At 44.9% G+C, this 13,807-nt stretch overlaps 1 protein-coding gene across 7 annotated transcripts in view; it reads left to right on the top strand.

The window, feature by feature from the left end:
• The window catches only part of fars2 (phenylalanyl-tRNA synthetase 2, mitochondrial), a 628,185-nt gene that overhangs the window by 162,013 nt on the left and 452,365 nt on the right, over nt 1–13,807 (top strand). For 3 of the 7 annotated variants that reach the window (XM_070880365.1, XM_070880362.1, XM_070880364.1), the window contains one exon: nt 213–296. The exons of 2 other annotated variants lie outside the window; for them this stretch is intronic. In XM_070880365.1, the coding sequence (XP_070736466.1) occupies nt 291–296 (6 nt within the window). In that variant the 5' untranslated portion in view covers nt 213–290. Of the gene's footprint in view, nt 1–212; nt 297–8,952; nt 9,087–13,807 lie in introns of all 7 variants that reach the window. 2 more of the 7 variants (XM_070880366.1, XM_070880367.1) reach the window with 2 other exon arrangements.

The following is a 13,807-nucleotide window of genomic DNA, read 5'->3' as shown; positions in this document are numbered from 1 at the left end:
TTGGGGTAATGTTTTTACTGTAATTAGGCATTATAGGTATCTAACTCAAACGAGAAACACACAGCTAAAGATGATGTGTTGTAGTTAACATTGCTGCACTGAACTGAAAGCTAAACCGATATATCCCAGAGATCCCAATTTATAGCTGCACGGGTGAATGTAATATCAGCAAACTGTTTCACTTCTTTTCCATCTTCTCCCTATTTTTACAGAAAAGCACTGACGCTTGCTGGGGTTTCACAAATGTGAACAGCCCTTTACTACCATTCCCAAGTTGCCATTCTTGAGCCATGATGGTGAGTATTAGCAAATTATTCAAACCATGTTATTCAACTGTGGAAGGCATCACACCAAACCGGTTAAGAAAATGGTGCACTGTAACAGCTTGCTCATTGATAGTTATTTACCAAGCACTCAGTGACTCAGCTGATCTCAACTAGGGTGACAGAGGATTAAAATTGGCCTCAAGGGCTATGGATTGTTGCAAAAAAAAATCAGCCAGAATCCATGCTCCTTATCACTATCCAGGAAACTCTCTTGGAAAGTGAACATTGGGCAATGGATTCAGGAGTGATACTACCACAGTTAAGTAGCCCACTGTCTAGACGCACACCTGAAAAATGGTAATTTATATCATGTTACTTCAACTTTCTCCCCTCCTCAAGGCAGCTGCACCTCATGTAGTGTATGGCATCATCCTTCATATGTGAACCTGGACAGCGAGTGTTGGGAGGTTATTTGGCTGTTTCACAGCTTTGCCCAATACAGTCCTTACTCAACATCTTCTAGGAAAAGAACCCATCAGCCCAACCTGGCTTCTCCTCCCATATTGTGGGATTGAGTCTTAGGGGGAGAACTTCACTTTTGTTCCCATCTGAAGTTGAAATGGCCATTTTTCAGGAGTGAGTGGGGTGGGTGGTGGAGTGGGGGTGAGTTGGGGTGCGGGGGTAGGAAGGAGGTCACAGGTTAGCAATACCACATGGTGGTGGATCCTGCTTGATTTTTCTCTTCTAGTTTAGTGGCACGGAAGCCAGTTGTAATACATCAACTGTTGACCTGGCTGCGATCAATTAACTCAGCACGAATGGAAACTAAAATATGGAATGTGTAAAGACCATCTGGCTCATCAAGCTTGATATTTCACAAGCCAAGTACAATTTGCCCCATTATGACCCACTCAGCCTGCTGAGAGAAGCAACTGACCACAAGTACCTATAAAATGTCTTCCTAATCCTGATAATCAAGCAAAACTGCAGAACATTAATCAAAGTAAAATCTTGAAATTTGTAGAATTGTCCACTTTAATTTCTGTGCCCGATGACCTTGTTGGTTTATGCTGTGTGAGATGGAGAAATCTAGAAAAGTAGGAACAGGTGAAGAATCTTAAGTGTGACTGCTTGCCACAATATTATTACTAATGTTTGTGTTTCGGATTTTCTGCTTTATTGAAATGGTTTCTGGATTTTTTTGGTCATGCGATGTGGGTGACATTGGCAAAATGACCTTAGGACATTAAGGGGGAGAAATTGGGTGCCTTTGCGCCTCCCATTAGCGTCCCCGGGGGATGCAAATGGCTTTGCGGACAGGCGTGGCACTGACACCGACACCCATTATATTGGGCAGGAGTTTTGCGACGGTGTTGCGCCCCAATCTCCTGCGCCGGAGGTCGTGACGTCATCGTTGTGCACATCACCCTGGTAGTGCCCCGGACCCGAAATTGACTTCTGCCCCCTGCAGCAGCGCTGGGCGAGAGCACTGACAGCTGCAGGAACCGTGCATCGGACAACCGGCCGGGGGCAATGATTAAAGGCGAGGTTGCGCCTGAACACCACTTCTTTCTTGGAGCGTCAGCGGCAAATTTTTAAAAAAGTCTTAAATCGTTCAAACTTTTAAAAATTAGCGCCCCAAATGGGGCAACAGTGAATGTCTCCCCCAAGACTCAATCACACAATATGGACGAGAGGCCAGATTGAGGTGATGGGTTCTTTTTCTCGAAGAACATTAGTGAACCAGTTGAGATTTTGTGACAATTTGGTCGTTTCCATGGCCATTTTTCCTGGTGCTAGTCCAGAAGTTATCAGATTTGTTGAATTTAGTTTTGCAAACTGGCTTGTGGAATTTGAACTCATGATCTCTGAGTTGCTAATCCACTACCATTATCACTCCACTTCTCAGAAGACACTTGCTTATTTTAATAGCTAATAATGTAAATCTAAGTTACCTGTCAACCATTTTATATATACAGTATGTGCTACATTTGAATCGGCAATGGCCGGCATGCAGCATTGAAGATTTATAATTGAGATACTCTTCTTCCACTCTGTAACAATGCCTATATAGCTGCTAAAGGCCTGATGATTTCAGAACAGTTCCACCTCTGAATCTGCTCATTATTTTTAATATAAGGCTGATCTATTTAATGCGCTATCGATGATTTAAATGACTGATTTATTTTTAACTTCATTTGCATTCATCTGGAACTTTGCTTGATTTCATCCATGTATGTGTGTACACCACTAGTAGTGACTTCAGTGAACATATAGCCAATTTGCCATGTAATCATTTCTCAATGTTGGAACAAATTAGTTTTAACTGAAGGCACATCCACCAAGAGGATGTCTTTCAACCCAGTCTTTTTTTTGGCATGGCTTATGACCCTTCTCCTTCCATTTCAAATCCTGGAATTCTTCTGAGGACCTCCTCAACTCTTTACATTTGATTGCACTTCTGGGCCTTGAAATTTGTGGGGGCCCACCCCGCTGATGCAAATGCAGGAGAGCAGAATCTATGTCCTCCTCCAGCCATAGATCCTATCCTAAATCCTGGGGATGGGTTCATTACATGACCGCAGTAGACACATTGGGCTCAATTTTCCTCAGTATTTGTGCCATCTTTTTTGGAGCAGGCTGCTTTTTCTGTCCTAACTTAAAAATCCCCAGTTTCCCCAATCAATTTGCACTAGCGTAACTCAGTTAGTTACGAATTTTTTAAGTCAGTTTTTTTTTCAGCCAAAGGGGGTGTAACCAGCTACCTATGCCACTTCTGGCCATTTAGGGAAGTTTGGCCAGCTGAGAGTTACTCCAGTTCTGATTAGGCCAGCGTCTGTGGCCTGTCCTGAAAAACCTTCCGTAGAGTTAAGGAAATCGGCGCAAGTAAGGAAAGCAGCTCAGCAGATGCCCGGACACACTGAAAGAATTGAGAAACACACAGCAGCAACTTATCTCCAACCCTGCCCGAAGGCTGTCCGGTCCCATTCTCTGTTCACACACACAGAACGGCTATCCGGTTCCATTCTCGGTCCCCGGTTCGGTTCACACACACAGGAAGACTGTCTGGTTCCATTCTCGGTCCCCGGTTCACACACACTGTAGTGTATGGAGAAAGAGTCAGATTGAACACTGTGAGCTCAAAGTAAAGTGTGACCTTCGTCTTTTATTGCAGTCTTCAGAGTGCCTCTCCAAACTGTGAAGCACTCTTAAATACCTGTGCTCCCAAGGGATTATGAGATCCCTTGGGACTTCGGGGAATGAGCCTTCTGGTGGCTGTACAGAGTATATACAAGTCCAGATACATAACAACTGTCCCTGCTAAAGTCAATAGTGTAACTATTTACAATGTGAGTCGATCTGGGGCCCTCCTTGCCCTGGTTGATCGTCTTGGTTTGAAGGCTGGTGTTGTTGAGTCATTTGTTGGGCTCTCGCTGGGCTGCAGTGCAGCTGGCCTTGCTGGGCTGTCTGGTGTGTTGGGCCCTGCAGTGCTGCTGTGGATGATGGGTTCTGTTTCCTGGTCAACTGTGGTGTCGGTTGCCACTGATGTGTGTGTTGGGGGATCAAAAAAGGTAGGGTTCAAGGTGGGTTACTCAGGGTAGTCCGTGAATCTGAGTTGGATTTGGTCCAAGTGTTTCCGGTGAATGAGTCTATTTGAAAGTTTGATCCAAAACACCCTGCTCCCCTCTTTGGCCACGACAGTGCCGGGAAGCCACTTGGGACCTTGCCCATAATTTAATACAAATACAGGATCATTGACTTCAATCTCGCGTGGCACATTTGCGCTATCATGGTATTCACTTTGTTGAAGCCGCCTGCTCTCTATCTGTTCATGTAGATCAGGATGAACTAACGAGAGCCTTGTCTTAATTGCTCCTTTCATGAGCAGTTCAGCAGGTGGGATCCCAGTGAGTGAGTGTGGTCTTGTGCGGTAGCGAAACAGGACTCGGGATAGGCAAGTCTGCAGTGAGCCTTCAGTTACCCTCTTCAAGCTCTGCTTGATGGTTTGCACTGCTATCTCTGCCTGCCCATTGGACGCTGGTTTAAACGGGGCAGATGTGACATGTTTGATCCCGTTACGGGTCATAAATTCTTTGAACTCAGCACTGGTAAAATATGGCCCGTTGTCGCTCACCAGGACATCAGGTAAACCATGTGTGGCAAACATGGCCCGCAGGCTTTCAGTGGTGGCAGTGACATGCTAGCTGACATTATCTCACATTCAATCCACTTGGAGTATGCGTCTACAACCACAAGGAACATTTTGCCCAAGAACGGGCCTGCATAGTCGACGTGTACTCTAGACCACGGTTTGGAGGTCCAAGACCATAAAATTAGCATGCCTCCCTGGGTACATTGCTTAACTGCGAGCATGTATTACATCTGTGCACGCAGGACTCTAAGTCCGCATCGATGCCAAGCCACGACACATGGGATCTGGCTATAGCTTTCATCATTACGATGTCTGGGTGGGTACTGTGGAAGACATTGATGAAGGTGTCTCTGCCCTTCTTGGGGACCACTACTCGATTGCCCCACAGAAGGCAGTCTGCCTGTATAGACATTTCATCTTTGCGCCGCTGGAATGGCTTTATCTCTTCCTGCATTTCCACTGGGAAACTGGAACAGCTCTCGTGAAGCACACAGCTTTTGACTAGAGATAATAAGGTGTCCTGGCTTGTCCAGGTTTTGATCTGCCGGGCAGTGACGGGTGATTGCTCACCCTCAAATGCTTCCATAACCAAGGCTAGATCTGCGGGCTGCGCCATTTCCACCCCCATGGTGGGCAATGGGCAGCCTACTGAGAGCATCGGCGCCGTTTTCTGTGCCTGGCCAGTGGCGGATGGTGTAGTTGTATGCGGACAACGTGAGCACCCATCTCTGGATGCGGGCCGATGCGTTGGTATTTATCACTTTGCTCTCGGAAAACAGAGATATAAGTGGCTTATGGTCAGTTTCCAATCGAATTTTAGCCCAAACAGGTATTGATGCATTTTCTTTATCCCATAGACACACGCTAACGCTTCTTTTTCAATCATGCTGTAGGCTCTTTCGGCCTTAGACAGACTCTTGGATGCATAAGCAACCGGTTGCAATTTCCCGAAATCATAAGCTTGTTGCAGTACACACCCGACCCCATATGACGACAGATCACATGCTTATATGGATCATACAACACAAGCAATTTGTTTGAGCATAACAATTTTCTCACTTTTACAAAGGCATTTTCTTGGCTTTTGTCCCAAACCCATTCGCCCCCTTTTCGTAGTAAGACATGTAGTGATTCTAGCAGGGTGCTGAGACCCGGTAAGAAGGTACCAAAGTAGTTCAAGATTCCCAGGAACGACCGCAGCTCTGTCAAGTTCTGTGGACTCAGTGCGTTCTCAGTTGCTTCCGTCTTCGCTTTGGTGGGCCTGATGCCGTCTGTCGCAATTCTCCTTCCCAAGAACTCCACTTCAGGCGCCAGGAAAACGCACTTTGAACATTTTAACCTGAGCCCTACGCGGTTGAGCCGACTAAGAACCTCCTCCAGATTCTGCAGATGCTCGACTGTGATCCGACCTGTGACCAAGATGTCGTCCTGGAAGACCACGGTGTGCGGGACCGACTTCAGTAAACTTTCCATGTTTCTCTGGAATAACGCCGCCGCTGATCGGATTCCAAATGGGCATGTGTTATAAACAAAAAGACCTTTGTGCATGTTGATGCAGGTGAGGGCCTTCGATGATTCCTCCAGTTCCTCCGTCATGTAGGCTGAGGTCAGATCAAGCTTCGTGCACGTCTTTCCTCCCGCCAGCGTTGCAAAGAGGTCGTCGGCTTTTGGAAATGGGCATTGGTCCTGCAGGGAGAAACGATTGATAGTTACTTTGTAATCGCCACAGATTCTGACAGTGCCATCTCCCTTGAGGACTGGGACAATAGGACTAGCCCACTCACTGAACTCGATCGGTGAGATAATGCCCTCTCTTTGTAGCCGGTCGAGCTCAATTTCTACCCTTTCTCTCATCATGTACAGCACTGCTCTCGCCTTGTGATGGATGGGTTGCGCCCCCGGAATTAGGTGGACCTGCACTTTTGCTCCTTGGAATTTCCCGATGCCTAGTTCGAACAGCGAAGGAAATTTGTTTCAGACCTGTGCACATGAAGTGTCGTCAGCGGGCAATAGCGCTCGGATGTCGCCCCAGTTCCAACGTATCTTTTCCAACCTGCTCCTGCCGAGCAGCGTGGGACTATCGCCTGGTACCTGTGCACCGCTCCATCGTAGGAGACCTTTACGGTAGCACTGTCGATTACAGGAATCAGTTCTTTCGTGTAAGTTCTTAGTTTCGTGTGAATTGGAGTGAAGACTGGCCTTGAGGCCTTGTTGCACCACAACCTTTCAAAAGTCATTTTGCCCATGATGGACTGGCTCGCGCCTGTGTCCAGCTCCATTGACACCGGGAGTCTCTTTAGTTCAACATTCAGCATTATTGGGGGACAATTCGTGGTGAATGTGTGCACCCCATGTACCTCTGCCTCCTCTATCATAGGTTCTGTTTCGTCGTGATCCTCCGTGGATCTGTCCTCCTCTGCAACATGGTGGTTTGCAGGTTTAGCAGGCCTAGCACGCCTAGCAGCTCGCTTGCACACTCGTTGGAAGTGTCCCATTGTTCCACAGCCCTTGCAACTGTATCCTTTGAATCGGCATGAATGGAAACGATGATCACCCCCGCAGCGCCAACAAGGTGCTAATAGCCTTGCCTTCATCACCCTTGATGGTGGACTCTGAGACATCTGCGGATGTGCAGCTGCAGGTCTGTGTGACCTGCCCTGTCCGGTACGATTCGAAAACAACATCACTTTGTTCACAGTACTTGTAACAGCACTTGTGTGCTGAGAGATTTGCTTAGTATTGTCACTGGTGGCAACGAACACCTGGGCTGTCGCTATGGCCTTACGCAAGGTTGGGGTCTCTACAATCAAAAGTTTGCGAAGTATGGTTTCGTGGCTAATGCAAAGTAGGAAAAAGTCTCTGAGCATGTGCTCCAAATGTCCTTCAAATTCGCAATGTCCTGCAAGGCGTCTTAGCTCGGCGACATAACTCGCCACTTCCTGGCCTTAGATCTTTTGTAGGTGTAGAATCGGTACCTCGCCATCAGAACGCTTTCCTTCGGGTTCAAATGCTCTCGGACCAGTGTGCACAAATCGTCGTACGATTTCTCCGTGGGTTTCGCTGGAGTGATCAGATTCTTCAAGAGGCCATACGTTGGTGCCCCACAGACGGTGAGGAGGGTCGCTCTACGTTTGGCAGCGCTCTCTTCCCCATCTAGCTTGTTGGCCACGACGTATTGGTCGATTCCCAATCATCTCACTCCGAGAATTTCTCCAGGATGCCCACTGTTCTCTGCATCTTTGGGTTCGCTATCTGTATCTCGTCGCCAGTTGTAGTGTATGGAGAAAGTGTCAGACTTTGAGACTGCGATAGAGGAGGGATCTGCACATGGTCCGACACCAGGTACAAGTGCCACCTCGCTGGAGGGTGCGGATGGCCTACTCCTGTTCCTAATTCTTATGTTCTTATGTTATGTTCTTATGTGGCTGTATGCTTCATTTTGCAGCCTCAGCTCGCATTGTTTCCCTGGTTACCATGGCAGCCAGATCTTTTTCGCGCAGATCAAGGCTCCACCCCCCTCGGGTTCAGCCACGCCAAAATGAAGAGATTCAGTGGGGAAACTTACAACACTTTTTTTTGGCATACTTGGGCCTCCAAAAATTGGGCATAATTCTTCAAGTATGCCAAAAAAATGCTTTGGGAAAAATTGAGCCCATTGAGCCTGCAAGGGCACTTTAGCAACATCTGCCCTGATCTATTGGCCAGAAACCTGAGGTGATCCCAATGCCCTTTTGGGCCAAATTGCAAAATAGTCAAAAAAGGCTTTGTTCCCAGCGAATTCCGTGTCTCTTCATATCAGTTATCTTAAGTGTAGTAATTGTGTTTTGTCACCTTTCTAAAAGCTTCAGCATGACTCTCTCGCCAGCTCTCCGCTAGCTTGAGTTCAAAGAAACATACTGAGGGTGTAACACCTTCGGAAGGATATATTGGCCTTGGAGACAGTGCACTGAAGATTTACCAAAATGATACCTGGACTCCCAAGAATTACATTACTGAGAGAGATTACACAAAGTAGCGTTGTATTCCATGGAATTTAGATAGTTAAGGGTGATTTGATCAAAGTTGTCAGATATTAAAGGGAACTTAGATGGTAAGAAACTATTTGCTTGTTATTGAGTCGAGGACCAGGGGACATAGCTTAAATATTAGAGCCAAGCCTTTCAGGAGTGAAGTTGGGAAACACGCAAAGTGTGATAGAAGTTTGGAACACTCTTAGGCAAATAGCAGTTTGGGTCAATTGTTAACTTCAAATCTGAGATTGATAGATTTTTGTTCACTAAAGGTATTCAGGGATATAGGGCAAAGATGGGTATATGGAGTTAGGTCACAGATCAGCCATGATCTCATTGAATGGTGTAATAGGCTCGAGAGGCTAAATGGCCTACTCCTGTTCCTAAAATAAAAACTGATAATGCTGGAATACTCAGCAGGTCAAGCAGCATCTGTGAAGAGAGAAACAGAGTTAACGTTTCAGCTTGATGACCTTACGTCAGAACTTCTGACGAAACGTTAACTCTGTTTCTCTCTCCACAGATGATGCCTGAACTGCTGAGCAACATTCCCTCTAAACTGCTTGGACACACATCAAGCGTTGCGGCTGGAAAAGACACTGCGCGGAAAATTTAAAGGGACTGTGCAAGGAAAATAAATTAGAGGGCACATTGTTCGTGAGTATTTCCAGTATTTTCTGTTTTTATTTCAGATTTCCTGCATCCACAGTATTTTGCTTTTGTATTAGTCCTATTCCATATATTCCCAATATACCTCCTATGTGTGACTGAGTGGCAGGAGCTAGAAAGTAGGGATAATGGGTAGGTGCTCAAATTGGTAGGATGTGACTAGTGGTGTCCCACTGGGATCTGTGTTGGAGCCTGAACTATTCAAGATATTTATTAACGAGTTAGATGATGGCATAGAAAGTCATAGATCCAAATTTGCCGAGAACACAAATGTAAGTGGCATTATAGGCAGTGTAGATGAAAGCATAAAATTATAAAGGGATATTGATAGATTAAGTGAATGAGCAAAATTGTGGCAAATGGATTTCAATGTAAATAAATGTGAGGTCATCCACTTTGGACCTACAAAAGATAGAACAGGGTACTTTCTAAATGGTGAAAAGCTAAAAACAGTGAATGTTCAAAGAGACTTTGGAGTTCGGATACATCGATCATTAAAATGTCATGAACAGGTACAGAAAATAATCAAAAAGGCTAATGGAATGCTGGCCTTTATATCTAGAGGACTACAGTACAAGGGGTTAGAAGTTGTGCTGCAGCTGCACAAAACCCTGATTAGACCATACTGAGAGTACTATGAGCAGTTCTGGGCACCACAGATTAGGAAGGATACATTGGCCTTGTAAGGTGTACAGTCTTGGTTTACCAGAATGATACCCAGAATCCAAGGGTTAAGTTACGATGAGAGATTAAACAAATTAGGGTTGTATTCCCTCGAATTTAGAAGGTTAAAGGGTGATCTGATCGAAATTTTCAGGATATTGAGGGGAACAGATAGGGTAGATAGAGAGAAACTATTTCCGCTGGTTGGGGATTCTAGTGGAGCGAAATTGGGTTATGCCCTGTTTGTGGGTGGTAACCGAGTCGGACGGGAATTCCTGCACCCGGCGCACAAGTCCAGCCCTAGCTGCGAAATTTGGGTTATTGCCCCTCACAGGAAGTGGAGTGCAATATCGTGCACTCCACTTCCTGTTGGGGCCGTGTCCAGGGCTAGGAAATTTCCACCATTAACTCACGTGCAATTTCGGCTACAAGGTGGAAATTTCCGTAGCTAACTCCAGCTGGGAGCTGGGAGCGCCCCCCGCCCCCCCAACCAAAAATAGTTTTGCGCCATGTTTGTGCCCCCCGGGAGGCGCAGAACAGGGAAATTTTGGCCCCTAGGACGAGGGCACAGTCTAAAAATTAGAGCCAGACATTTCAGGAGTGCAATTAGAAAACACTTCTACACACAAAGGTGGTAGAAGATTGGAACTTTCTTCTGCAAATGGCAATTGATGGTCGATCAGTTGTTAATTTTAAATCTGAGATTGCTAGCTTTTTGTAAACCAAAACTATTGAGGGATATGGGCCAAAGGCGGGTTTATGTGGTTAGATCGCAGATCAGCCATGATCTCATTGAACAGGCTCGAGGGGCTGAATGGCTTACTCCAGTTCCTATGTTCCTATGACAGATTTTGTTACTAGCATTTAAAAGGTCAATGTGTACCTCCCTATTCCTGTCTGCCAAAAGACCTATAAACCTCTGCATACAGCAGTGCTCCTTGGGAAGTTAGTTGGTTCAAACAGCTTTGGACAGTCTTATCCTACCTGTTGGGGTAAAAAGACGACTTCTCTTCTTCAAGGTGGTTTCCCTGAAATAAGGGATCGACACCCGCCCAAATAGTGGCCACGGAATCACTCAGCTAAAACCTCGGTTCACTGATCTTTATTCAAGCATATGCAGGGGAGGTGTTCCGATGAATCCTTTGAAATACAAGGATTTCTGCATGCACAGTTATACAGTTTTTCGAGGTGTGCGACCCTCCTATAAAACTTCTATGACCACCGATTGGCCTACAGCTTATCAGCGGAGCTTCATTGATTCATAGACCCTTATCAGAATGGCTGCTGAGTGGTTTTCCAACCTGTCCATCTCCCATCACATGTCAACCATTTGGAATGTGTTGTCCTACAGTGTCAACTTTGCCTCAGTTCTTCATGACGTGTTGGTTAACCTTGTTTCCCAGGGTTTGCTATGCACCTGGTTTCTTATCAGCCAATATTATCCCTTTCCCAAGAACTCCAGTCAAAACTATCTCGTTCCCATGAGTGCTGCTACAATCTATGTTTCCAGACAGTTTACTCCCTACTGTCCTTGGTAAGTGTACTGAATATGTAAGTTTCCATTTTCTATCAGTCTGTACTAAAGTTCAACATAGTTGATGGTTCATTTACCATCAAGCTTTGCTTCTTAGCCTTTCTCCAAAAACCCATTTGTAAGCGAGTTTTATAAGCGAGTTTTACATACAATCTGTCAATAGGCGATATATTACAATCCCTACGTGAGGTGGAGGAACTCCCGACTCCTCGCAACCTCCTAATACTGATAAGCCCTTTAATCTGGACCGTTTTACGTGTCAGATCAATTCACGACCTTCAGTACCCACTTTAGTGACCATCTGTCTGTCTACTTCCACTTTGGTGACAATACTTTATCCCTTTGCAGTACTCTACCCCCTTACACTATCCATTGATGCTTATTTGGTGAGCTTTCCTTCTCTAGGGTCAAAGAGTGACATCTTCAGTGAGAACAATCAGCAACTGCTAGAGTCAATCTAATTACTTCATATAGCCTCCCAATAGAAGATAGGAAGAATAATTACAGAAAAGGAGATTTTAAACCTGATGCTATTTTGAATGTATGTTTTAGTATCAGTGAAAACTAAGTGACACAGAGATGGCCGCAAAATGGTTTGAACTTCACAAATTCTCAGTCTTTTCTTGAACTTTCAAATATCCCTCAATTATCCTTGATATGTTCATTTAAATTTTTAACTTACAGAACTTGAGTTAGCATTTAATGTTAAAGAAGAATCTGAAGAAAAATGTACCAATAATATTTCAAAGACAATTTGAGTGCCAGGGTTATTTTATCTTATATTGCCATTTAACAGAATAAAGCATAATATTAGATTTTCTCTCTTGTTAATTCGGTTACATTTAATGTACAGATATTAGAAGTCGACATCATGGCTATTGCTCGTAAAAAGTAATACTATTAAAGATATCACAACTTGAGAAGATTAAAATGTGTAGATTTTATAAATTTATTAGTGCTGTTAAAGGAATGTTTTCTATAGCAAAGAAATATTAACTTCCTAAATTGTCTGGAAATTCCATGAAGACAGTGGTGTTCTTTATATAACATTTGCAGGTTCTTTATTATTTAATTGGTCAGTATGTACCTTCTGTATCTGTTGCTGGTGATTCTACAACATGTCATGTCATGTCATGTAGTGAAAGAACAACAACAACTTGCATTTATTAATTTATATAGTGCCTTTAATATAGAAACCATCTCAAAATGCTTTACAATAGCACAATCATCAGACAAAAATTGACACTGATTAAAAGCATGGTCTAAAAGGTAGATGAAGGAGGAGAGAGAGGTGAAGAGGCAGAGAGATTTCCAGAACTTAGGGCTTCCAAAGGTGTGGCAAATGGACTGGGAGATGCGCAAGAGGCCAGAGTTGAAGGAATGCAGAGTTCTTGGAGATTTGTGGAACTGGAGGAGGTTACAAAGTTAGGGAGGGTCAAGGCTTGGTGTGATTTGAGCGAGGATGAGATTTTTAAATTGAAGGTATTTCAGAACCTGGAGCTAATGTAGGTCAGTGGACACAGAGGTGATAGATGAGTGGGACTTGGTGCAAGTTAGGATATGAGCAGCAGTGTATTGTATGAGCTGAAGTTTATGGAATGTGGAGAATGGGAATAGTCGAATTTGGAGGTGGCAAAAGCATGGGTGAGGGTTTTTCCACGGCACATGGGCTGAGACGGCCGATGATATGGAAATGGAAGTAAGTAATAGAAACATAGACACAGAAACATAGAAAATAGATGCAGGAGTAGGCCATTCGGCCCTTCTAGCCTGCGCCGCCATTCAATGAGTTCATGGCTGAACATGCAACTTCAGTACCCCATTCCTGCTTTCTCGCCATACCCCTTGATCCCCCTAGTAGTAAGGACTTCATCTAACTCCTTTTTGAATATATTTAGTGAATTGGCCTCAACAACTTTCTGTGGTAGAGAATTCCACAGGTTCACCACTCTCTGGGTGAAGAAGATCCTCCTCATCTTGGTCCTAAATGGCTTACCCCTTATCCTTAGACTGTGACCCCTGGTTCTGGACTTCCCCAACATTGGGAACATTCTTCCTGCATCTAACCTGTCTAAACCCATCAGAATTATAAACGTTTCCATGAGGTCCCCTCTCATTCTTCTGAACTCCAGTGAATACAAGCCCAGTTGATCCAGTCTTTCTTGAGAGGTCAGTCCCGCCAACCCGGGAATCAGTCTGGTGAACCTTCGCTGCACTCCCTCAATAGCAAGAATGTCCTTCCTCAGGTTAGGAGACCAAAACTGTACACAATACTCCAGGTGTGGCCTCACCAAGGCCCTGTACAACTGTAGCAACACCTCCCTGCCCCTGTACTCAAATCCCCTCGCTATGAAGGCCAACATGCCATTTGCTTTCTTAACCGCCTGCTGTACCTGCATGCCAACCTTCAATGACTGATGTACCATGACACTCAGGTCTCGTTGCACCTCCCTTTTTCCTAATCTGTCACCATTCAGATAATAGTCTGTCTCTCTGTTTTTACCACCAAAGT

The sequence above is a fragment of the Pristiophorus japonicus genome, chromosome 5 (genome assembly GCF_044704955.1).
Source record: "Pristiophorus japonicus isolate sPriJap1 chromosome 5, sPriJap1.hap1, whole genome shotgun sequence".
NCBI classification, from domain to species: domain Eukaryota; kingdom Metazoa; phylum Chordata; class Chondrichthyes; family Pristiophoridae; genus Pristiophorus; species Pristiophorus japonicus.
Note: the sequence above shows the minus strand (reverse complement) of the source record. Positions and strands in the feature narration are given on the sequence as shown.